At 36.8% G+C, this 25,594-nt stretch overlaps 2 protein-coding genes across 6 annotated transcripts in view; both read right to left on the bottom strand.

The window, feature by feature from the left end:
• cers2a (ceramide synthase 2a) overlaps positions 1–16,072 on the bottom strand; it is a 30,163-nt gene extending 14,091 nt beyond the window's left edge. Inside the window, exons 1-11 of one of the 4 annotated variants that reach the window (XM_082187241.1) lie at positions 15,669–16,072; positions 14,597–14,656; positions 10,136–10,309; positions 9,330–9,447; positions 8,978–9,096; positions 7,657–7,714; positions 6,748–6,798; positions 6,362–6,454; positions 2,408–2,536; positions 618–724; positions 194–347 (exon numbers count right to left, since the gene is read on the bottom strand). In XM_082187241.1, the coding sequence (XP_082043367.1) occupies positions 194–347; positions 618–724; positions 2,408–2,536; positions 6,362–6,454; positions 6,748–6,798; positions 7,657–7,714; positions 8,978–9,096; positions 9,330–9,447; positions 10,136–10,308 (1,002 nt within the window). In that variant the 5' untranslated portion in view covers position 10,309; positions 14,597–14,656; positions 15,669–16,072. Of the gene's footprint in view, positions 1–193; positions 348–617; positions 725–2,407; positions 2,537–6,361; positions 6,455–6,747; positions 6,799–7,656; positions 7,715–8,977; positions 9,097–9,329; positions 9,448–10,135; positions 10,310–14,596; positions 14,657–15,668 lie in introns of those variants that run through there. The other 3 variants (XM_082187242.1, XM_082187240.1, XM_082187239.1) reach the window with 3 other exon arrangements.
• An 864-nt stretch (positions 16,073–16,936) lies between these two features.
• The window catches only part of celf3a (cugbp, Elav-like family member 3a), a 38,317-nt gene continuing 29,659 nt past the window's right edge, over positions 16,937–25,594 (bottom strand). Inside the window, exons 10-17 of one of the 2 annotated variants that reach the window (XM_082187237.1) lie at positions 25,363–25,467; positions 24,598–24,742; positions 24,338–24,478; positions 23,065–23,124; positions 22,312–22,416; positions 21,897–22,040; positions 19,541–19,677; positions 16,937–18,099 (exon numbers count right to left, since the gene is read on the bottom strand). In XM_082187237.1, coding sequence (XP_082043363.1) covers positions 19,550–19,677; positions 21,897–22,040; positions 22,312–22,416; positions 23,065–23,124; positions 24,338–24,478; positions 24,598–24,742; positions 25,363–25,467 — 828 coding nt within the window. In that variant the 3' untranslated portion in view covers positions 16,937–18,099; positions 19,541–19,549. The remainder of the gene's footprint in view (positions 18,100–19,540; positions 19,678–21,896; positions 22,041–22,311; positions 22,417–23,064; positions 23,125–24,337; positions 24,479–24,597; positions 24,743–25,362; positions 25,468–25,594) is intronic. The other variant, XM_082187238.1, reaches the window with a different exon arrangement.

The raw sequence follows: 25,594 nt of genomic DNA, 5'->3' as shown, positions 1-25,594 counted from the left end.
CATGACTGAGCGGATGAATATGGTTTTTGATGTTGAATCTGACATTTATTACTTTAAGAGAAAAATATATATTTTATGGGGGAAGGGGGCTATTTTCATCTTCTGGCTCTGAAATCAACAGTTACAGAACTATAGTGTATGAAATGCCAAAACGAAATATTCAAATCAGTGCAGTCTGTGTTGGTTAACTTACATTGCCTGGCAAGAATTTGATAGCCATACGCAGGATGAGTACGGCCCAGAAGATGTGCAGACACAGCAGCACAAACAGCAGCCCGTTAAAGAAGTAATACCCAAAGAACGGACGATAAAGTGTCACTGGATACACCCAGGTACAATACATGATCCTGAGAGACACAGAAAAGAGAGAAAGTGAGTGTTTTACATCTGACATTTACCTAGCAGTGAAGAGAAAAGGCATATGGAGTTCATTTTAAAATTTATATAACAATAACTAAAGACTGGCATTTCAACCAATCTTGGAGACAAGCACAAATTACTATTTATAGAGCTTACATTTGATAACTCTTGACAAATATAGAAAGTGTCAAGAGAGATTAATGATATATAGTTTAATAATAAACCTTGGGATCAAAATAGAAAATTATTTAACTCACCCAAATGGGAAGATGACGAGTCTGGTGATTATGAAGACGACAGCAAATAAGATGAATATGTAGTTGCACGCTTTTCTCCATCCGGCATAGTTAAACATCTTGGCAGACTGTTATAGGACAGACAGGACATGTGTTTTAGACTCTTGCACTAAAGTACCACTAGGGAGCAGTGTTACACACCTGCATTAAAGGGTTAGTTCACCCAAAAATAAAAATTGTGTCTTTAATTTCTCACTCTCATGTCATTCCAAACCCGTAAGACTTTTGTTCATCTCCAGAACACAAATGAAGATCTTTTTGATGAAATCAGAGTGATTTTGGTCCCTCCCTTGACAGCTACACAACTACCACTTTGATGCTTCAAAAAGTTTTTAAAGTGATCGTAAAACTAATCCATATGAATTGCGCGATTAAGTCAATTTTCTGAAGAGACACGATTTCTTTATATGATGAACAGATTGAATTTAGGCTTTTATCCACATATAAACATTCATCAGTTCACACATCAGTTGTGGTAAACGGAAGCTCAAGTACTTTCGCTTGATGTGCGAGAACCAATGAGGTTCATTCTCGTGTTACACAGCGCGCGTTTGAGCTTCCACAAGAGGTTTGTTCTCGCGCATTAAGCAGGTTCGGTTGAGCTTCTGTTCATTTTCGCTGATCAATGTTTATATGTGAATAAAAGCCTAAATTCAATCTGTTCATCAGAGTCTCTTCAGAAAATTTGGACTAAACCGCTCAATTCATATGGATCTCTTTATGAACTTTTTGAAGCTTCAAAGTGGTAGTTGCGTAGCCGTCAATGGAGGGAAAGAAAGCACTCAGATTTCATCAAAAAGATCTTCATTTGTGTTCCGAAGATGAACAAAAGTCTTACGGGTTTGGAACGACATGAGGGTGAGTCCTTACTGACAGAATTTTTGGGTGAACTATCCCTTTAACAACCATGACAGACTGAAGTAGATTTACCGAATTACTTCTGGCTTTTGCAGAATCTACATGAACTTGAAGTTGAAAGCATATGAAGCTCAGTAACAGCACTGGACAAGATTTTTTTTTTTATATATAAAACTTAAGCTTACAACTATCAATATAGGATACCTGTGAAATCATGGACTGGACATGACTGGGATCTGGATGTGGATGTCACGAAACTCAATTAAGTAGGCAAGACCTATATATATGATAAAATTATTTTAATTGTGACTAACATTATTTTAACGTCAATTTTGAGAAGTCCATGATCAGACTACTCTCCTTACTGATTTTATTTTTTTACATCGGATGGGATGCTAGCTGTACTTGAACCACCGAAATTATATTTATTTTGCCCAGAAAGTTTTCAAAAAGGTCTTAATTTATAATAAAGCTGTAGCAGGCAGTTTTAGTTAAGGTATTCAGCAAAGATCAAAATAAACAAGGAGAAGCCACAATTAGAGAGACTGCTATCGGGAATATGGATGGGATTAGACTTCTCAGAGGAAGTTAGCAGAAAACCATATGTAATTTGCTCTATGATGTTCACTGAAATGGTGAGGATAATAAAAATCAAAGTATGTCTGAAATTCAAATTTACCAAACCTCTTCAGAGACAACTAGCCCTATCCAAACAGAATTAATCAACTCACCACAGTTCAAGCATTCTGTTAAACATAGACATACTGCTTTTCACTAAAATACATTTATTCTAATGTTGCTTGAAAAACGTTTGTTTTTTTAATTGAAGTGTAACAAAGTCAAAGCTCCAGAGACACAGTCTCAAAGCTAATGTTCTTCAGATGTTCCATTACCTCCAGCAGATAGTCGGAGGCGTCGTGCACCAGCATAATGAGGGTTCCTGCTCTGATGTAGTTCACACACCAGGAGAAACTAATCAGCACGATGGTGGCAACATGGTGCACTATTTGTTCTTTAAAGTCCTGAGGAAGAGAGAATGAGAGGCAATATTATCTTAACAACAAAATAATACAATGGCTTTGGACATACATCATCATAGTGCCATGGCATTATTAGGAGTACCAGATAAATAATATAAATATGGAATACTACCAATCAAAAGACTGTGGTGAGTAATTCTTTTTAAAGAAGTTTCTTAAAGGGTTAGTTCACCCAAAAATGAAAATTAGCCCATGATTTACTCACCCTCAAGTCATCCTTGGTGTATCTGACATTCTTCTTTCAGACGAATACAAACGGAGTTATATTCAAAAATGTCCTGGCTCTTAAGTTTGATAATGGCAGTGAATGGCTGTTTCTGTTTTGAAGTCCATAAAAGTGCATCTATTCATCATAAAGGTGATCCACACAGCTCTGGGGGGTTAATAAAGGCCTTCTGAAGCGAAGCGATGTGTTTGTGTAAGAAAAATATCCATGTTTAAAACTTTATAAAAGTAAAATAACTAGCTTCCGGCTAAACGAACATACAGTACGGATTCGACTTAAGTCTAAGCGCAACTTATGCGACATACTGCTGATATTTACGCTACGCCATGACGCTACTTCTGACATCCTAAGTTGCGCTTAAGGCGCAAGTAGACTGCGTATGGCCGTAAGCTAGAATTTTACTTTGTAATGTGTTAAATATGAATATTTTCTTATACAAACGTATCACTTTGCTTCAGAATGCCTTTATTAACCCCCCAGAGCCGTGTGGAGCACCTTTATGATAAATAGATGCACTTTTATGGACTTCAAAACAGAAACAGGCATTTCACTGCCATTATAAAGCTTGGAAGAGCCAGGACATGTTTTAATATAACTCTGTTTGTATTCGTCTGAAAGAAGAATGTCAGATACACCTAGGATGATTTGAGGGCGAATAAATCATGGGCTAATTTTCATTTTTGGATGAACTATCCCTTTCAGGCCTCATTTATGTGATAAATTACAGTAAAAAAACAGTAACAGCAAACCAATACACCAGGTTGACTAGACATGAAACTATCCAGCCATGACTTCCTGTTTCACACGAGTATAAATATGAGGAAACACAAAGGTCAAATTCCCTTAATCATCCATCACATTGGATAAAACCAAAGAACATAGTTCTGGGCTGCGTTTCTCAAAAGCATTGTGAGCCTTTGTGGAGCATTGGTGGCAATGGTTCTATGATCTACTTGGGCTTTTGAGAAACTTGGCACTGATGTGCAGCAAAAGATTGTTGAGCTTCACAAAACAGAAACTGGCTGCAAGAAAATAGCTCAAGCATTGAAAATTCCCAATTCCACCATCAGGACAATAATTAAAAAGTTCCAATCAACAGGAAATGTTACAAATCTGCCTGGAAGAGGACGTGTGTCTATATTGTCCTAATGCAAGGTGAGGAGGAGAGTTTGAGTGGACAAAGACACTCCGAGGATCAGAGCTGGAGAATTGCAGAGATTAATTGAGTCTTGGTGTCAAACAGCACATACATCACCACATGTTGTTTAGGAGGGTTTCAATGAAAAACCCTCCTCGCTCATCCAAAAACAAACTCCAGCATATTCTGTTGTAAGACTCTACTTGAACTTTAACTGGGGGGCTATCAGATTAGAAGAAGAAGAAAAAAGCTTTTTGGCAGCAAACCCACTAGATGGGTCTGGTGCACACAATCACAGTCTGAATCTTTAATGTTGTGGGCCTATTTTGCTGCAGGAGGTCCTGGACATCTTCTTCAGATAAATGGCATCATGGATTCTATCAAATATCAACAGATAAAAAAAATCTAAACTTGACAGCCTCTGCTAGAAATCTTATAATGGACCGTGGTTGAATCTTCCATCAGGACAATGATCCAAAACAAATATAATAGAACACCACAAAAATGTGTCACTCACCACAAAATTAAGATTCTGACCTGAATAGAAAAATGAAGAGGAGTGTATAAACATGGACCGGGGAATTTAAAGGATCTGGAGAGATTCTGTATGGAGGAATAATCTCTGATCTCTAGTCAGGATTTCTCCAAACTCATCAGGCATTACAGGAGAAAACTCAGAGCTGTTATCTTGGCAAAATGGGGTTGCAAAAAGTATTGAATAAAAGGGTGTCATTATTCTAGGCTAATGTGTATTAGAGAAAAACATTTATTTCATAATGAGATTTTGTAACATTAAAAATGTGTCACTTCAGAATACAAGTATTACTTAAAAAAAATTTAAATTAACTGACGCCAAACTTTTGAATGGCAGTGCATATTACAAAATATCATGGTATTATAACTCGCCAAATCATTGTATTTCTTCACAAACAAACAAAACGCATACAACCTTCTACATAGTATACAGCATCATTAGATTATGCTTCTGTTTATTTTTTGCTAAACTGCATCTGTAATATAGCTTTAGCATATTCCTTCTCTTTTTCTATGAATTTAAGGCACTGAATTTGGATTTCACATACTCTGTTGAGTGATATTAGTATGATATTGCTCCAGCTTTAGAGTCAAAGTTCAGGATGAGCACCATAGACTAGGTAACTGATTAATCGAACCATCACGTCAAATAGATGACCTATTAATCTCAGTTTGTGAAAATATCACCAGGTGACATTCAATCTGTTGCATTTTATTATCTCAGGCAGGTGACTTTTTCATGTTGGATGAAGCTTGATTTAACGTACAACCCAAATGTAAATAGGTTTTGTGTGGATGTATCATCTCATTAGATTCTTGAATGTTCCTTCAAACTTAAGGAAGAAGGTACATTGATGCATCATCTTCATTCAGTTTAGTTCTGAAGCTTTATTCACACAGTTGGCTAGAAGTTTAAAGGATAGCACTAACATTAGACATACTTCATGAAGAGCTTAAAAAGATAACCTGATGTGCGATCGTACTGTTCTGAGACTCCAATTTCACTGCTTTTTAAAGGAGCCCAAGTTGGTTTGCTGATCTTAGCTGGTCTCCTACTTTGCCAAGCTTGTCTTCAGCCAGTCTCCCAGTTGAAAAGTCCCCAAAACCCCCTCTAAAACCAGCTTTGGCATGTTTTTTTTTTTTTTTCAGAGAGGTGACACTAAAACACTAGGCATATGATGTAGTAAACTGCTGATAAATTTAAGCCCGCTATTCTTTTCCTGTTGTGGCTTGTGGAGCATTCTTTGTGCTGGAGACAGACTATATAAAAATCCAAATGTATGTTATTAGGCTCTGTGAGACAAGAGATTTTCCACAGGCACACAAGTAAAATATTAACTAACCTCACATGCATACACAAACACGGCAGATAACATCACACCTGACAGACATCTTGTGGAAATGCTTGTAAACAAATAATCAACCTTTCAAAACTAATGCTGTTGAAGTTTGTTTCCGCCATAGTGTAAAAAAGTTGCAACATTTTAATCTTATTACTCACAATTCGTACTATATAACTCACAATTGTAAGTCTATATATCACAATTCTGAGGGAGAAAAAAAGATGCTAGAATTGCATATAAACAATTCTGAGAGGAAAAAAAGTCAATCGTGAGATAAACTTGCAATTGCAAGTTAAGTTCAAATTGCAAGATGAAGATTTGTGAGCTGACTTTTTTTCTCAGAAATGCGAGTTTATATTTTGTAATTCGTATTATATAACACCCAATTGCGAGTTTGTCTCACAATTCTGAAAAAAAAAAAAGTTAGAACAGTAAGATAAAAAGTCGCAATTACCTTTGTTATTTTTATTCCGTGGCGGAAACAAGCTTCCACAAATACTGGATATTTCTATTAAAAATATTGACCTTTTTTTATATTTAGGCTTTGATATTCTCAGCACACTCACTTTTCGCTTGACATCTGATGCTACGCTGAAGAGGAGTGACATGTAAAACCCTAGTTCGATCATGTAGTACCAGTACTGAGAGGGTAGCAGCGGCTGGAGAGACACAGAAAACAAAGAAATTAATCAAATATGTTTGAAAGATGACATCTCAGTGTGGCAGTCAACAGAACAGATGTCATGATCCAAAGCTGTAGGATTATCTGGAATCAGTTTGCATATTTCCCATTGCAAATTCAAAGTTCTCTACGCCTCCTTAAACACTCTTATTTACATATTGTAAGCTTAGCAACATGAAAGTTCACTGAAAGATTCACTGAAGGTCAAGGTTGTGAAGACCCTTTTCAAATCTACAATCAATGGAAGAAGAATAAAAGAAGTGAACATACTAGCATTGGAAACCCCGCCCACATCTCCTCCATTTTGTAGAACCAAGGTTTCTGCAAAAGACAAACAATATGAAGAGAATATGAGCCAAGTCAAAGAAGCTCTTGCATTTCATCTCAACAAAAGCAATGCAGGTCACAAGTATGAAATTACACAATTTAAAAACATGATGGAGGAGTAATCACTAGTATGGGTATTTTAACAGCCAATACCAAAATCTTTTTAACAGCCAATACCCAAAAAAGTTTGTCCAAACTTTGGATCTGTAGTTTACATAATATAATTATGATAGGGTATACATGTAATGTTAGACGTACACGATATTGCTGAAATTAAATGGATACATTTATGGATAAAAACGGGACATCTTCAAATACTTCAATGAATTGTAAGTATTGAATAAAAAATAATAAAAAACACTTACTCAAAATTCATTCATATATTTGAAACCAAAAAATGTGTACTATCCCAAAACAAAACTAACAGCATTTTGAAAAAGGTACAAGCGCCAACCAGCCAAGATTCAGAATGACCACAGCCATAAATTAGTGCTGTCAAATCAATTAATCGTGATTTATCACATCAAACATAAAAGTTTTCGTTTACATAATATATGTGTGTATATATTATATGTCCGTGTGTGTATATACTATACACACTTATACATATAAATTTGTATATATGTACAGTAATAGACAGACACGCATATACCAACCAAACAAATATTATGTAAACAAAAACTTTTAAGTTAGATGCAATTAATCGAATTGAGAGCTCTAATATAAATGTTATAGGCCAAAGTAGGATTTGGTTCATGCCGATAAAACTCAAAATGATCAAATATTGGTCGATCTACTAGTATATACTGATATAATAACAAATAGGAAAAGGGAAGCGTTTGAAAAACTTACATCAACAAGTGCAGCAAGGCCAGCAATGAAAGCAAGAAGGTAAAAGGTAAATCTCCAACTGTAAGAAAATGTACATCCATTTCAGCAAACGACATATATCAGCAACATAATATAAAAACTAAGCAATGCATCTCTCATATCAATAAATGACATTATTATTTGGATTATTGGTTCCAAAACATTATTTGATCACCAGCCATTCAGTTCAAGGGTCTACACTTATTTTTGCATTATGAAGTTACTACAGGACACACAGCAACAAAATGTACAAAAACAAGCCAAAACAACACTGACAGAGTCCACTCACGATACAAACTGTACTATTACAAGACCACATCACGAACAACAGCACCTAAGCCTATATTTAAAGCATCTATGTCCTACTATTGTGAGTGACAGTAGGAGACGGCATGATAACAACCTAATTTAAAGGATGTTTTCAAAGCTCAATACAAGTTAAAAGCTATTGACAAGCCTTTGTGGCATAATGTACATTACCACAGAAAATAAAAGACGCAATTACAGTAGTGCACTTACAAGTAAACCGGGTCATGCACTTTTGAAATATGAAGCTTGTTAAATTCCCTACCATCAATTATATTTGAACTGTAAGGTTGTGTAAAATGTAATTAGTTTTTTAAGTGGATAAACTTCAATGCAAGTGAAAAATGCTTTACACGGCCACGAATGGATAAAACGTTGCACAGACTTGGTTGATAAACAATATCACACTAGTCTTGTGTTGAAACTTATAATATTGAAAACTGCACTCTCAAAACCGTGTGGATTGAGATGTTTGCTGATCAGCCTGGTTATTTTATCTGCATTTTGTTTTTAATTAAATGTATACATTTTGAGGGACGGTTTGAAAATATTTGAAAAGGTAATCAACATTATGCAAAATGCTTCGGATAAACCTTAACTTGTATTGAACCCTGCACATTCCTTTAAATCACTTTAAATCACACGTGTTGGATGCGTTTCTGAAGCACAAGACAAATAGATGTTGAAATGTCAAGGGTTATGCATGTGTACATTAGCCAAATTTTTTTTCCGTTTATTAATACCACATACCGTTTCTCCAGTGTGAAATAGACTTCCTACCACCTAATAGAAAATGTATGTTTTTTTTCTTTGTTGCACAGTGAATATTGTGTAATAATTGCATACCGTACCATTCTCAGATTACTCAATCATGTTACTCAATCATTTTATGATGTTTACGAGCAGTCAATTGCTTTTTGCAAGACTTTACAATGATGCAATTTACGACCATTTATGAAAGGATGGGATCGGAGGGCCTGTGCGTGTCGCTCTGTACCTGGCCTCTCTGAACTTCTTCAGCTGGTTTGGTCTCTCTTGATTCCGTCGTCGCCGGAACCATCTGTGGATGTGTCTCTCTGAGTACCCCGTCTTTTTACCTAAACTCTCGATTTCGCCCTGTAGAGTGACGTAGAACATGAAGGGTCCGTTAATGGTGAAATATGAGTTGAGTTAGATATGTCAATCACAAGTAGACTGAAAAAAACATTCAAGACTTAGCAAAATTGAATTTCTGCATTCATTCATTTATTTAACACAAGCTTGCAAATGAGGAAACATTCAAAAAGAACATATTAATAGGGTTGTTCTGTACTGATGAGTTGGACAGTGTAGAATATGTTGAATTGTACCTGTTTGGGACTTTTACTTGTGATTCTGAAGTACGACTCCATTATAGGGTCGTGAGCCACTCGCACTCGGGTTTTCTCCTTTACGCCCATAGCTGTGGCCAGACGAACGGCCACCGTCCTAAAGTTGATGAACAGTATTAAACTCAACACTTGAGTTGGAAAAACTGAAAACACTGCATCAATGTTAACCATATTTAAAGCATTGATCATTCAAAGGTTCAGTTTTTGAAATTTCACACCATGTCAAACATAATTCAGATTGATTACTAAATGATTCCATTTATAAGACAGATGATGAAATATCAAATATCCTACTTCTGAGCTGCAGTATACAGTTGTTTACAGTAAGTTTAACACTCCATATTACACTCCTTTAAAGGTTTACGGTCGCTAAGATATAAAATGCTCACCGAGGTGCATTTACTTGAACAACTACAGTAAAAACAGTAATATTGTGAAATGTTATTACAATAAGTTTTCTATTTTAACACATTTTAATATGTTATTTATTTCTGTGAAGCAAAGCTGAATTTTCAGCAGCCCTTATTTCAGTGTCACATGATCCTTCAGAAATCATTCTAATATGGTGCTAAAGAAACATTTCTTATGATTATTATTGTGCTGATTAATATTTTTTTGGAATCAGTGTTAATTGTTTTTCAGGATTATTTTATGATGAACAGCATTGTGTCTATATATGCACTTCTGATTTAAAAAAAGCCCAGTGCATAAACCATATGTTGCAGATACAATATTGACATTGGTGTTTGTTTACCACATAAAAACATTCATAATCTAACGCTGACCTTTCAAAGACCTGTCGTATGATAAGGAAGACGAGGGCGATGGGCAGGGTCACCCAGAGGTCAGAAGCTTTGGAGTAGATGACACCATCGCGATCCTCCAGGTTGGCCCAGCCCAGGCCCTCTGGAAACCACAGCCTCTCGTTCCAGAACCACTCTCTCAGCCCGGACAACATCCTGATGCAGAGGAAGACACACATATGACATATTCAGACATTTTGAAAGACTAGCTTATTATTAAAGTGATTTCGTGGGGCTTCTGGGAGACACATCACTCGCACAGAGATAGGAGTTTGTGCTGCGCATCCACAGAAACTTCACATCAACGCTGCTCTGCAACTTCTTTCATTTAGTTCATCCACTTACAACACAAATTACAATTTACACAACCTTATAGTTCAAATATATATTTGATGTAGGTGATTTAACAAGCTTCATATTTCAAAACTGCATGACCTGGTTTACTTGTAAGTGCACTACTGTAATTTCGTCTTTTATTTTCTGTGGTAATGTACATTATGCCATATCATCATTACCTACCTACTGTGAATTTAATTTCAATGACAGTTTAGGAGATATTCACTGATAATGTTAGACAAGGTGCTGTAATGGGTAAAATCTTAGAAGTAAGGGTTAAGGATCTAAATGAAACTTAAAGCAGCTCTTGTCCATTCATCAAAAGTGAACAGGGATAGAAGCTATTAAACTTTAAAATTCTATTAAAACCATCGATACACTATATTCCTAGTTTTTATAAGAGCTAGCCTATGTGGGTGTGAATCAGTTACTCTCTGAAAATCTTCCCACATTAATCAGATCAAATTAATGACAGGTTTGGTGTCAATAATGCTTGATTTACCTTTTTTCTTACGCCTTAATCATTTTTCATTGTGACTAATTTGAGGGCAAGGATGATTTATTTATTTTTATACAAAAAAATAGCTATTTTACGGCTTCAGAAGACTTATAACACAATTCATAATTCAAGTTGTGGACTCATATGAACAGAATACTTATCCATTTTACATAAATTGATGTGTATTGAATTGAACAAGACGAGTTTAAGTAAGAATGGATTCATGAATGATTTAAAACCCCAAAAATGCAGTGGAAGTGAACGTGACTGGGGTTGCATTATCCCGAAGATCTGCTTTTGGGTTTTACAGACAAAGTCAAACAGGTTTGAAAAGTCACAGGGATGAGGAAATGGTTTTTATTTTCACAACTATGGCGTTAATTACATTACTAACAGTACATTTTAAACTTTGTAGGGATCTTGGCATAGTATGCTGAAATACAAGTTTGAACAGGAATGAAAACCTATTGTAGAGCTGAAAATCAAGTGCCAGGACCATCCACCATAAAAGCGAGAAAAAAAAGAAGCCTGGCTGCTGCATATTTTTACTTTTCAGACTCATTAATTACCTCAAATTTTGGTGTGGTAATTAATGCTGTTCCAGGTGTGTGTGTCTACGGTTTGCAGAGCGTTTGTGTGTGTTTGTTTTTACTACTCACTGCTCCTATTGTGTGTGCACTTACTCGGATGGGTTAAATACAGAAGACAAATTCCGAGTATTGGTTACCATACTTGCCCTTCACGTCAAATGCCCCTTGTGAATATTTTAAAGGTCCATTGTACAATGTCAACAGTGTAACACTTTAATCTATGAAGTCGTGATGTTATCTGCTTAAGTTGAAAGGAATTCTGTTTCCGGGTCCAAGGCTTCTACTCGTTTCTAGACCTTTATGGGCACTGTTGATTCATATCACACACATTTAAGATAAGCTTTTTAATGGTGTACACTCACAGTCTCACGGCATCCCAGACTTCAATATTTTAACGATTCATAAAAGCTGAATAACTGTGATCATCTGAGATTTGCATATAGAGATAAAGGTTAGGATCGTGATTTTTCAGTAGTATTACAATGGCACTGTGAGTGTACATTAGCACTGTTTGTTGTTTGCTTTAGGCAGCTGATAGAGCTTTTGGACCGGAAATAGTGACGTCAGGCTTAACAAAAGAGGATTGTTTTGTATACTAAAGTATACTAAAAACATTTGATGAACTTTTAATTAGTGTAGTCAAGATGTTAATGCAATTTGTACATCGATTTTTTTTTTTTTTTACATGGAATATATTTGTTTCCATGCATTTTGTTGAGATGTCTTATCTTGTATAGCCTATTGTATATAAATGGTTGATTATTCATGTTGCTTACGTGTTTATTGTTATTTGGCCTATTACTCGATTTTTTCAAAGTGTATGTATTAAAACGTGTCTAGAATATGCTATAACTATTCTTATTTTGTATTTGGTTCAGTTTGTTTATTACCTTAGAAGTTAATGGTAACTATGGTACCACCAAGAAATACAAAATAAAGAAATAAAACTCAGTTCCAGGAGGGACCAAAAGCAGTTTCACACCATGCTTCATATAAGAGTTCCTCAGAGAACCACCACTTTTGAACGGGTTCTGCTTGAGTGGCAAAGTGAGGAACCCTAAAAAGGTTCCTCCAGGATCCTTTAATTTTTACAGTGATCAGAGGAATCATGTAGGATTCACAAAATTTGTTTCAGAATCGTGGCCAAAATCGTACAGTGTGTCCCCGGCTTACATTGCTGGCTTGCAACAGGCTTTAGAATCCGGAGCACACCTAATAATGCCTTAAAATACTGTCTATGGAGGTAGCTCACTAGTGTTTGAACAGACCATGTGTTTAAAGTACAATATTTACACATTACACTGCCAATAAACCTTCATAGAACATAAGTAACACATTAAGAGGACTTAATACAGATTCAATGCTGCCATTCCCTTAGCAAACACTCATGTCATCCACCCTCAATACTGATAACCTACATTGTTCATTCAGAAACTAAATGTGAGCTGATGAGCTATCATTTTAACCACTAAGAAAGTAAACTTTCTGTAAAAGATGAGCTCTCCTGAGAGGGACATGAACACATCCCTGGTACAGATTGGTGAACCATTCACACGGGTCCAAGAAAATATGTGGAGGACTTTTCAATGAAAGCCCCTCCTTATCCTCGTGCTGTCAGTGACACGGTTTGAGCGGATGGGTCGACAGCTGTACTAAAGCCTGCTCTGTTTCAATGGAATCATTCTGAGAGGTCAGCATGACATCATGGCCGCTGTCATTGGCTGGCAGCGGCTGAAAAGCTGCACTGTCACCTGTGGTAATGAGCACTGCTTGGAGCCGGCCAGGCTTGAGAATGAGACGGATTCTCTCCCTTGCTGTGCCATTCTGTGTGAACGAAGAGCTAAACACACAGTGATAATACAGACTGTCAGAATGTTATCTGAGCAAGGCTTGAATATATCAGCAATGTCAAAGTGTCAATAAACTTTGACAGAAGACCTGCACTGTTATGACTGAAAATTCAATCAGAGATGACTTCATAATTCAGAATCTTTCCTTTTCAATAAGATCTTTTTTTGTTGTTGTTGAGTGGCAATCCAAAACACTGTTTATTAGAAATCACCACAGCTACTAATGGATGTTTTCACAAACTCTGGTGAGTTTGAAATAGCAAAATGTCTCTCAGAGGACTTAATTAATTTCCAAGCATGAAATAAGACATTGGACTTTGAACATGGAGTCTAAAGACTGTCTGGAAAAGTCAGCTTTTGTTTGCATTCACTCTCAGCTTTGAAGAATTGTTTGGTTAGCAAATACCCAAACTATAAAAAGCAGCTGGAGAGCTGTAGTTGTGTTTTTGTTCGTGAATGAATCAGTGACTCATATTTTTTGACAACCTGGCAGAAAAAAGATAAATGAGCTTTGCGTGAAAAAATGCATTTGATGCTTAAAATTGCGATGTAGGGGAAGTAGCAAGAGATCTTTTATTCCGTATTGTGACGTATATCCGGAAAAATGTAGACCGGAACTTGGTTCTATCAATGTATCAGTTGTGGATTTGATTCTGAGATGTGGGCATCTGCGGGACTTAAACGGACTAAAATATTTGAGAGAAATTAAACATGCATGGATGAGTTGTTCACAATGAGATTTATAACACGCATTTAGAATTTTCATTTCATGCTGATTTTAGCATGGTATATTCGTCATTAATGAATGATTTCAGTGAATGATTCAATTTCATAAAAAGTATGCATATTTGAATACAAAAGACTCATGTCCAAATATGCCTATACTTCCATATTATACAAATAGTAGTAGGTCAAATGAGTATTATGTCCATTTATTCAATATTTATAAAATAGTAGGCGCAAAATATGGATGACCTGAACTATTCTTTTAGTGAACAATTTCATTTAAAACATATCAAAAGACATAGATTTTTCGCTTGCAAACTTAAAAATGAGCAGGGCACAACAACAACAAAAAAATATATAATATTTTAAGCAAAAAAATAATAATTGGAACATCTTGTGAACTCGAGTCCTCAAGTTACGACGTCAGGTGCATTCAACTCACTTTAGTCGGAACAAGATGATGGTGTACCTCCTCTTACAGCAAGGTTTTTGAAATTTACTTCTAGAAAATTAAGAACAAAGAATGTACATCAGGTGTATTTTGCAGTTTAATGTTTTAATTAATTCATAAAGTCATTGTAACTTTATTGTAAACTTTATCATTACATGTGTTGTTGTTATATTACAATGCTACTATATTTTGTGCAGTGAATTAGAGCTTATTTTGTTGTAAATAAAAAAGCTTGCCAATATCACTGCTAAATACCTATAAATATTGTGGCTATCAGCCAGGTTTCTCACCGACACGCCCCAACTCGAAAAGAAAATCCATAGCTTCCCACTCGTATATACGACGTTGTGGTTGGAGGCGTGAACTCGTGAATACGATCTTTTCGACATGACTTGATCGCACCATTATCCGTTTACTCCACGTATGCCATGACGTCATACATAGGTATGAGAGTCCACTTCAAAGCCCTCGAGGCTCGAGTGCAACACGAGACGACAATCACAAGTTGATACGTTGATGATATCATACAGGAGAGATCAGTTAGCCCTCCATTATAACGGTTTACATTAAAACCTTTAGCGAGAAAACATTCGTGTCTAACAAGATTCGCTCCTGATGGTCTGCAAAAGACCATCAAGGTAAAAACTAATCCTCAAATTTGCAATGACTCACAATGCATTACCCGAGCAGCTTTCAAACATGGAACCCGCTAACGTAACTTAAAACCAGGAAAGAGAAAACATTGTAGGTTTTCCAAATTCTTGATGCATTTCGACGTATTACTACACGAACAAGTTACGACGGCTATTTGTTCGTAGTATTGTTGTATTAACAACATCACGCGCTACTAAATTTGAGTGTGTAACGTTACTTCCATTGCGCCGTTCCCAGTGTAGGCCGTATACATCATCAAACAACTGACTTCAAGAGGCGATCGAGCCGAAACAAAACATTAGGTTAAAATACAACAAACATGAATGTATGAAAATAAATTTAAGGAAACGAGAGCTCAACTACAAAGAGCGGCGCGGGAATGAGCATAACTGCGTATTACGGTACTTACTTTCAGCAGAAGTGCGAAACACACGGATGTGAGCGCGCGAGGAGATGAGATGAGATGGATTTAGGAAAGGTGCATGAAAAGGGGTGTAATCTCGCAGTTATTCAAGGCAATCTGTACAATTGTGATCGTTCTTCATAATCCATAATCCAATCTGTCAGCATAGTTTTCTTAAATCCGCGTAATAAGAAAAAAACGCCAGAGAAAGCCTGGCGTTAAAGCTGACGTTCAAACTCTTCCACTTTTTGGCGTTTTCCCCGCTTCGTTCACTGTTGGTAGCTCGAATTATAAACTTTTCTCTTCACATGTCCGAGTTTAAAGTGTCTAGACGTACTTTTGCCGGGTGTTGTTGAGAGCCGAATCGAGGCAGGCGAATGAAAGACAGAAGAGGAGGGCCAAAAAAAAAAAAAAACGAGGAGTGCGAATCTAAATATGAAGGGCGGGGCAGAAGCTTTTTAAGGTGACGTTAAACTGCATGTGAGTTGTGACGTTTTAGGGATGACGAAACCTTTGAGGAAGCTCTGTTATTGTCTGTAAATGACAGCTGTAAATTACTAGGGTGATTATTTGTGGGTCTCAATTGAAAAAAATATCATTAAATTGGAAGTACATAATACCTGAAGAACCATAATTGCATCACAACAAGGCATTTCATTTCATGACAATGACACAAAGTCCGTCCAATTTCAGATTTGTATGATATGGATGATATTATAGAGTAGCCTAATCTTATTTAAAACATGATGTATTTGTTATATACACCACTCAAAAACAGTAACGGTTTGCTATCAATATTAGTTATGCATTATTTATTTATTTTTCAAAAAATTTAATTATTGCTTTTTTTCAAAAATTAAAATAATTGCTTTTTTCCTTGTTGAATATAAAAAGTTAATATTTTTCAGTTCTTATATAAAAAAAAAATCTGTTGTGACTTCTTAGCACTTCTCATGTCTAATCATTGTTTTCTATGTGCATGTCTTTGATTAGTTTCGTCCATCTTACAATTGTTGAAATTAGCAGGATAAACAGTAGAGTCTATTCAAATAATTTGTGAGGAATTAAAGTTCATACAGCCACTATAAATATGCAGTAATGTTGATACACAGCCTTTTCTAAAGCCAATGATATGAAGACTTTAGCATACATAAATAATGAGTGAAAATATGTTCTGCTGCAAGTTGGTAACAATATATATTTTAAAGATCACAAAATATCACAAATACACATACATTTATTCCGGTAATGACACACAGACACAATCCAAAAAATATTGTTTAAAATTTTATTCAAATTTTTTTTTGTAATCGACAGGTTGTGAAACAACAGTTGAAGAAAATAAATAGAATAATAATAATAATAATAATAATAATGATTGTTCATTAATGATAAATCTGTAAATAAAATGTCTAAAAATACATGGATTCATCGGAACATGTGCCAATGATCCTCTATCTTCATAAATAATTTAAAAAATGCCCTCCAGTAAATTGATAAATTAATTGCAAAAAAGGATAGAAATCATTTTCCCTAAATAATAATAATAATAATAATATCCCAAATGTTTAAATCTTGACCTTCATTTTAAAAGCATGATATATACAATGAAATACATTTTTATTCACGTTCGTGAATCTTCTCGAATCATCCACAATTTTTTTTCCATAAAAAGAAAGAAAAAACTAACAAACAAAAAAAAACAAAAAAAACTCTAACTACAGCCTCTCTGTGATAAACTATATTCAGTCATTTTAGGGAGGATTGCAATATAGGACCAGCATCCTATACCACAGGTCATTTGTTTCTGTAAGAATTAAAGATGAAGAACTATGTATAACTGGACTCAGATTAGAGACCAAGAGCAAAATCCTTCCAAACTCCCAAAACTTCTCTAGCTACCGTACCACCCATGATTCTTTGCTCTGATCGCGTGGACCCAGCCCCACCCTCCCAACTGTTTCGATATGTCTACACATGGTCCCCTGGAATTTCTATATACATATTTCAGATTGCTGCAGAAAGACTTTAATAGTCTGTAGTTCCTTTGAACCCAGAAGTGAAACTCGTGTAGTACTGACATATTAGCGTTGGTCCCATTTGTGTATGTGTGTGTGTGTGTGCGCGCGCAAGGCGTAGATGTGTGGGTCGAGGGCAGAAAGGTCACGACCCACAAGCACACGGCACAACAGCTTGTGAAGCAGAAGAGTGAGTGGCGTTGCGTTGCTGATTGGTCCTATATCGTATACTGTTAAGGTAGTAAATCATTCTATTTAACCTGCACCTCCTGCGATAAGTCTGTCTTTATTATTATTATTAAATGTATATTTTTGTTTAAATAATCTCGGCAGGTCTTATACTGTAGTTTTGCGAAAGTTGTTGGTCCCGTAATTTGCAGCAGAGGAAAAGTGACTCCGTTAGTCCTCTCCTTTCTTCCCTGTGAGAGAGAGAGAGAAAATGAAAACAGCAGTTAGGAGCAAGTCACATCGATCCGAAAAAAAAAAAAAACACTCCTTTGTTTCACAAAGTTAGCATTTGGGAAGGTTAACTAATGCTTACCATTCTATACTTCCATGCAACCTATGTTGTGAGTCAGTGAATGGTGTTTTTTTCATTTTTTTTATGCAAGTGTGTGTTTTTCTGTGTTAGTGTTTAAAGTGGGGAAACATTTCTGGCAGGCAAACAAATTTCCAACATGCACCATAGGAATTCTGGGCTGTATCGTTTTTCAGATGGTGACTTAACTGCGTCTTTTTGAGTTCTCAAACCAATGATCGAATGTAGTCTGACAGTAAAATAACCCAGAATTCCTACAGAGGAATGCTGTTCTTTGGTCGGCACAATGCGTCACTTTTTTCACCAAAACAACCACAAAGTGTCACCTCAAACCTCAGCGTGAGAGGTTTGAGAGGTAGAATGAATGAAGTTCCCTACCTCTTGCTCTCTCGCTCTCACGCACGAATCGTTCGCATCACTCACGCAAGCACGTACACAAGCTCACTCGTTGGCACGAAACAGCATACCCACTAGCACAAACTCTCTTGGAATCAAATACAACCACACTGAGACCCCCCACCCCCCCACATTCACAGTAACTATAACACCACCAGACTACATATGGGAGTATTTTGTAGAAGAAGTAGAGTCATGACCAAACAAAACACAGAGGAGACTGATCAAAAACAAAATCCACCCAAAAGTAGCACATTAAGCTGGTTGATTAGAGTTCAATAGGATCAATTTAGTTGGAGTAACTCCATTAGCTAGGAGTTACGTTGAGAGTAAATCACAGATGTAGTGTCAGTTATTGATCAGTATTTATAAAACAAAAAGAGAGAGTCACAACGCACCAAACACAGTCCATAGTCACCACGGTAACCCGCCATGCACTCTCAGCATGGAGGATACATGACAAAGGGCCAAAAAACAAAACTGCTAATGGCAACCATCACAGGCAGGAATATCGCCACAGCAACCAACACAGGCCAATCAACTTACAAACCAACGCTGTGGGAGGAAGGGGGAGCTTTATTGGTTGCTAGGCCACCGTAGCCATAGCGACGTGGTCTCCGCACGAGTTATGATTGGACGGGGCAGCCTTGGTGCGGATGAGGTTGTGTTTGTTTGTTTGATTGTTTTTTGAACAATGACACAGCACAAAAACAATAAATGAAAGTAAAAATTAATTTTTTCCTTTTCGACTATGTTTTTTAAGATCTAATGCTGATGAGTTATTTAGGTTACAATTCTTTTAATAAATCAATCATAACAGGATATTCTGGCTAGACTTGTAAGTTTAGAACTGGTCACACATTATAAAGCATAACACTGAGAGATTTAGAGAAGAGGCGCTTGTCATCTTTTCTGGTTTTCCTCACCTGTTCGTCTCAGTATGGGCGGTTGGCGTCTTTAGGCCTCTTGAGCTGAACTTTAAGCCTCTTCATGCCGATCTGAAAGCCGTTCATGGCCTGGATGGCAGCCTGAGCGCTCGCCGGGTTGTCGAAGCTTACGAAACCTACGACATGAAGGACGTGACCAGCAAGAAGAAAGAAACAGAAGATGAAAAAGCTGCGGAGGAAGCGCGTCGGTGAACGAGTCACCGATGAGCTGCTCGTCATTTAAACCGTTTCAACGGCAAACTTCTGCTTGCAGCTGTGGAGAGATTTAACAGACAAAGGCCAGGTTTCATAATGGATTAGGCCTTAGTTCAATAAGGGCGTTTAAGTAGCTTTTATAAACGTGCCTTTGAAAAAAACATTACTGGTGTGCATCTTGAGATATTTGAACATATATCAGTACAAGTTGCTTTCAATTAAAACAGCTCAAACGTGCATTTTAGTCTGGGACTAGGCTTAAGATTTGTCTGTGAAACCGGGGGTCAATTAAATAAATAGATTGAAAATTAAATATGTCATGTTGCAATAAATAAATAAATAAAAGTAAGCCTAGATAAATAAATAAGGCGTGAAACACATTTCATTTGTTCCCCACCCTCAAGACTTTGACAATTGTCACGTTTTTCATTTCAAGGCATATCTTATGTCGTATTTCAGGTGACTTTTAATGTTACACAAGTTAATACATTTCAGACCCAATTTATTTATTTGTTCTCACTTTTCATTATGCTTATTGACTGCAACATTTAATTATATGTGACCCTGGACCACAAAACCAGTCACATGGGTAAATTTTTTGAAATTGAGATTTATACATCATCTGAAAGCTGAATAAATAAACTATCCATTGATGTGTTGCTTTTTTAGGATAGGACAATATTTGGCCGAGATACAACTATTTGAAATTCTGGAATTTGAGGGGGCAAAAAAATCGAAACATTGAGAAAATCGCCTTAAAAGTTGTCCATTTATGTTCGCGGTTGTGCTGCATTCACTCACAAAAATAAATGGTTTATATATTAACAGTAAGAAATTTACTAAATATCTTCATGGAACATGATTTTTACTTAATATCCTAATGATTTTTGGCATAAAAGAAAAATCTATAATTTTGACCCATACAATGTATTGTTAGCTATTGCCACAAATATACCCGTGCTACTTGTGGCTGGTTTTGTGATCCAGGGTCACATATATTACATTATTTTGCAATAAATTACATTGTCTGCATCATTTTATTTCATGTATTTTGTATACCATGAGGTTTTTCATTTCAGGTGGCATTTAATGTCCTTTTTAAAGGTGGAGGAAGTGATTTCTGAGAATCATTGTTGAACACTTTTGACATTTGAAATCAACTCAAACAAACACACACCTCCCTTCATTGCTCCGCCCCCAAAATGCATGAACACGCAACGCAAGAGCAGATGTCTTTATCGTAGCAGAAGTGAGGCAAAATAATTCTTAATGGAAAAAATAAAGCGAAGATGACGAACAAATGACAAGGAAGAACATGTCATGTCATTCAAAATGAACATGCACTACATCAAGTCAAGTCAAGTATATTTGTATAGCGCTTTTCACAATACAGATTGTATCAAAGCAGCTTCACAGTATTCAATTAAAATAATACAACAAGGTTTGTTTCTAGTGGAATTTATTCATTGATAAAATGAAATTCAATATCCCCAAAATATCCCCAACTACATCAGAGTACATAAAAGCAAGAGTTTGTTATCGCCAGAAGCACAGCAGCTCTAGACAAACAATGACACTCAAAAATGTCCTGTTACTGTAGCTAACATTACAACGACAGCATATCTTGGTTCTGTGAAACAGCAAAACCAATGTTACTCGCGTATGGAGCAGAAACAACATAACCTCACGTCCGTTTTCAGGCCTTCTCGCTTCAGTCTCTCCAGCGCTGGAAAGCTTTTCTAATATTAACGTGTGTCCTAAAGCTCTTACCCTTCTTTTTCCAGGCATATTCCTCTGAGCTTTTCTCTTTTGTAATGTCTCTCAGCCATCTCTCTTTCTACAGTCTTTCTTCAAATCTCACTCTCTTGTTCACTCTCTCTCCTCCCCCCTCATGAGTGGACACGCCCTCTACTGCTCATTGGCTACAAGTGTGTCATGGTGCTCGGTCCGATCCACTTTCAACAGCGTTTCTCAGAAATCACTTATTGCACCTTTAATGTTACATGAAAAAAAAAGAATAGTATTTCAAAGCAACATTCCACGACACATTTAATCATTTAATAGAATTTTTTGACATTTAATTTAGTGTGTTAAATCCCTCCACATATTGCATCTAAATCGCTCTTTGGAAATCACTCACCAAAGCATTTGCTCTGATTGGTGGCGCGGTCAACGAACACCTTGGCTGAGATGACGTTACCGAAGGGCAGAAACATCTGCAGCATCTCCGAGTCGGTGAACTCCTGAGGCAGATGATAAATAAAGATATTGCAGCCTTCTGGTCCTGGAGAGAGTAAGCAGAGAGTAGGAATCAGCCAAAAGGAAAGAGGACATGCAATACATGAGACCACACGGTTACATGTTTTTTTTTTATCATAAAAGGAAGTAATCGTGTTGATATCTGGAAGAAACATGGTGCTTTGAATCTTTTGGTGGCACAGCATGAGATTAGGAGAACAAAGATCGAGAAATATGTTCGATAATAGACTTGGGAATAATCAAAACAGGATGTCAGTGGTCATAGTACCCAGTGAAACAGGAAATTACATTGTTACCTTCTCGTTGTTGCAGCTGCTGCGGCTGCTGGGGTTGCTGGGCAACTAAGGTGGGCTGATGTGGAAATGGTTGACCGACCAATCCATAAGCAGCAGGATATGTAGCTGTGGGTGGAGTAATGAGGTCAGACACGAGACCAGGGTAAAGTCATCTTTTCGAGTGCCATTCTGCAGTCTGTATTTGTTATTTTGAGCAGATAAGACCTTGAGAAAGACAAACTGCTTGCTATAAAAATAGCCTAGCCTTAAATTAGCAGTCCTTCATTATGTCTCAGTAGCAAAAATAACCACTGAGAGCGTTGAAAATCTCGATTCATTTCTGTAAATCAGTTCTTTCGATTATCCACGTCAATAAATTAATTCATTCTACAATTCATTTACGTCTTTATCGTTCACGGAAGTCCACATGTAGCAGTTTACATAATTTAAAATATTTTAATGAAAATTTTGTATGTAGGTAATTACTGCTGTTTATGAATATTTATTGTTAGATTGGTGTATATACTGTAAATAAAAACATACATATGAATAAAAAAATCTTGTGTTAATTTAGTGAAAACGTGAAAAAATTTGGAAAACAGTGTTTGTTTATTGTAACAACATTAGGTTGTATTTTACATCTTGCTTTTGATTTTGAATTTTTAACTGGTCTAAGCTTGGGTTTTTTTCTGAAAAAGGGAGTACTATTGTATATTTCACATTCTTCACTGCTTACAAATTTCAGAAGGAGTGTTAGGAGTTGAGAAGCCTCACCCGTGTAGTGTTGCATGCCTGTATACGCCTGCTGGAGAGGATCCAATGCAGGGCTCTGAGCTAAAGGATACACAAATGTTGAAAACAAACAGAAGAATAGGATGAGACAATTGGTATAACATAAAAATATTTATACATACATCAGTAAGAGCAAAGTGTGAAGTTTGTTAGCAGAACAATAGCAATAGTTCATAAAAAAAGGGGAAAAAAAACAACATAATGGGAGAAATATCAGAGTGGCTCATCTGTGACCAGGACAGCAAGTCTTTATGGTGTATCGAGAGCTATGGTATTCAGGGTAATGTCGGCATACCACCACGTAGGGTGAACCACATCTAACAGGAGTAACTGCCGATTCAACAGGAAGCGGTCTGAAAGAGATGTCCAGGTACTATCTCGGACTGTATCCAAAAAACATAAAACCACAGCTGCCCAACACTCTACAGAATTATATCTCCTGTTTCCACCAAAACTGTTTGTCGGAAGCTCCAGAGGGTCCAAACTTTGGTCACTCGTGCCAATGCCAAATGTCAGTTTCATTGGTGCCAACAGTGTAAATCTTAGGCTGTGGACAATGTGAAACATGTATTGTTCTCTAATGAGTCCACCTTCACTGTCTTTCCCACATCCGTGGGAGTTACGGTGTGGAGAAGCCCCAAAGAGGCTTAACATCCGGACTGTTGTGTAAAGCACAGGGGTGGATCAGTGATGGTTTGGGCTGCAATATCACAGCATTCACTACTGTGTTTGATGGGCACTTGACAAGGACAACCGAACCATTCTGGAGGACCATGTGCACCTAATGCTTCAAACATTGGACCCTGAAGGGTGTGCCTTGTATCTAATACACACAGCAAGAATTGTGACAGAATGTTTTGATGAACATGAAAGTGAAGTTGAACATCTCTCATGGCCTGTATAGTTACCAGATCTAAATATTTTTAACCCACTATGGGGTATTTGGAAGGAGCAAGTCAGAAAATGTTTTCCTCCACCAGCATTATATAGTGACCCTACTCAAGCTCAAAATCCCTCTGGCCACTGTGCAGGACTTGTATCCTTCATTCCCAAGACAAATCGATGCTGTATTGGCTGCAAAAGGAAGCCCTACACCATACTAATAAATTATTGTGGTCTATATAAAATACATATGATATAAACATTATATATTGTAAAGCATCACAATAAAATATTCATAAAATACTGAGTATTATTATTAAACAATAATACAATATAGCATTATAATTTATAAACACTGGGGGAAGGTCCTCACTCTGATATGGGTGGACACCATTGGTGTAGAGGGCTTCAGTGGCAGACTGGCCATTGGGTGGTGCAGAGACTTGTGGGTAACTGTTGACGATTGGAGGCAGAGCAGGCACAGGTGTGGCAATGGTTGGAGGAGTGTTCGTACCTACAGCAGAACGACCGATCATGAATACACAAATTCAATCAAATACAAGAACATTTGGAAAGAACTTGAAATGCTAGATGTGAAGGATCATATTGATGTTGTAGCAGACTTTCATGTACCTGAGGAGGGTGTGATTGAAGCGATGGGTGTGGCTATGATGCTGCTGGGATTGAGAGCAGCCAACTGTTGCATCTGCACTGCGGCAACCGTCGCCACAGGAGACAGATATGCGGACTGAGCCACCAAGGCCTGCTGTTGGACGAGCTGGTTAGGACAAAAAAACAAAAACAAAAAGTGAATCCAGGACTATGACATATAAAACTCTGCAGGGGTTGTCCTGGGGTTATTAGGTCAAAGCCATTTCAATTAAAACTTCCTGTGTGTAGAACAGAAAGTAATTATTGAAGTATTTTTGGTTCCAAACCTAATACAACCTCCAGATATCGCTCTAATCCCAATTCAATCCATCCCAATGTGTTTTCTGTCAACTAAACCCTGGTACATCAGTGACACAAAAAATATTTAGCACTTAAGCCACATTTTATGTTTGAAAGTCATTTCATTGCATTAGACAACAAGACTTCAAATCAAACAGAATTTAGTTTAAAGACAGATACTGTTCAAAAAGTTAACACATAAATACACTGACAAAAATATTTAATTCCTCAATGGACATTAAGCTGTTGGTATGAATCTTATTTATGTAAGGCTGGAATACACTACACGTATTTTAAAATATAAACAGATTTTAAAACACTAGGCATCATACACTTGGTTACAGAGAAAAACTGGGCATCATACACTAAAAGACTACCAAACTTGCAAATTGTTTCAAACACGACAAACTCACAAAGAAACATGCATAGATATATAAATATAGATGCCTCATTAGTGGCTGTTTCTATGGGCCGCCATAGGTTAGACGTCTGCCATATTGGAACGGTCAAAACACCGGTCCGTGAATATTCGAGAGCAAGTTGACTGTGCGTCTGCAACCGTAGTTAGACACATGTGTGAACATCTATATTTGCAATAGACTTCAGCAGATAATTTTGCTAAACTAACACAACACAAAAAGACAAAGCTTCAGCTAACACAACATTAAAAAGATACCAT

This window comes from Leuciscus leuciscus (assembly GCF_965113295.1).
Source record: "Leuciscus leuciscus genome assembly, chromosome: 12".
NCBI classification, from domain to species: Eukaryota; Metazoa; Chordata; class Actinopteri; order Cypriniformes; family Leuciscidae; genus Leuciscus; species Leuciscus leuciscus.
The sequence above is the reverse complement of the archived record's forward strand: the minus strand, read 5'-3'. Positions and strand labels throughout refer to the sequence as shown.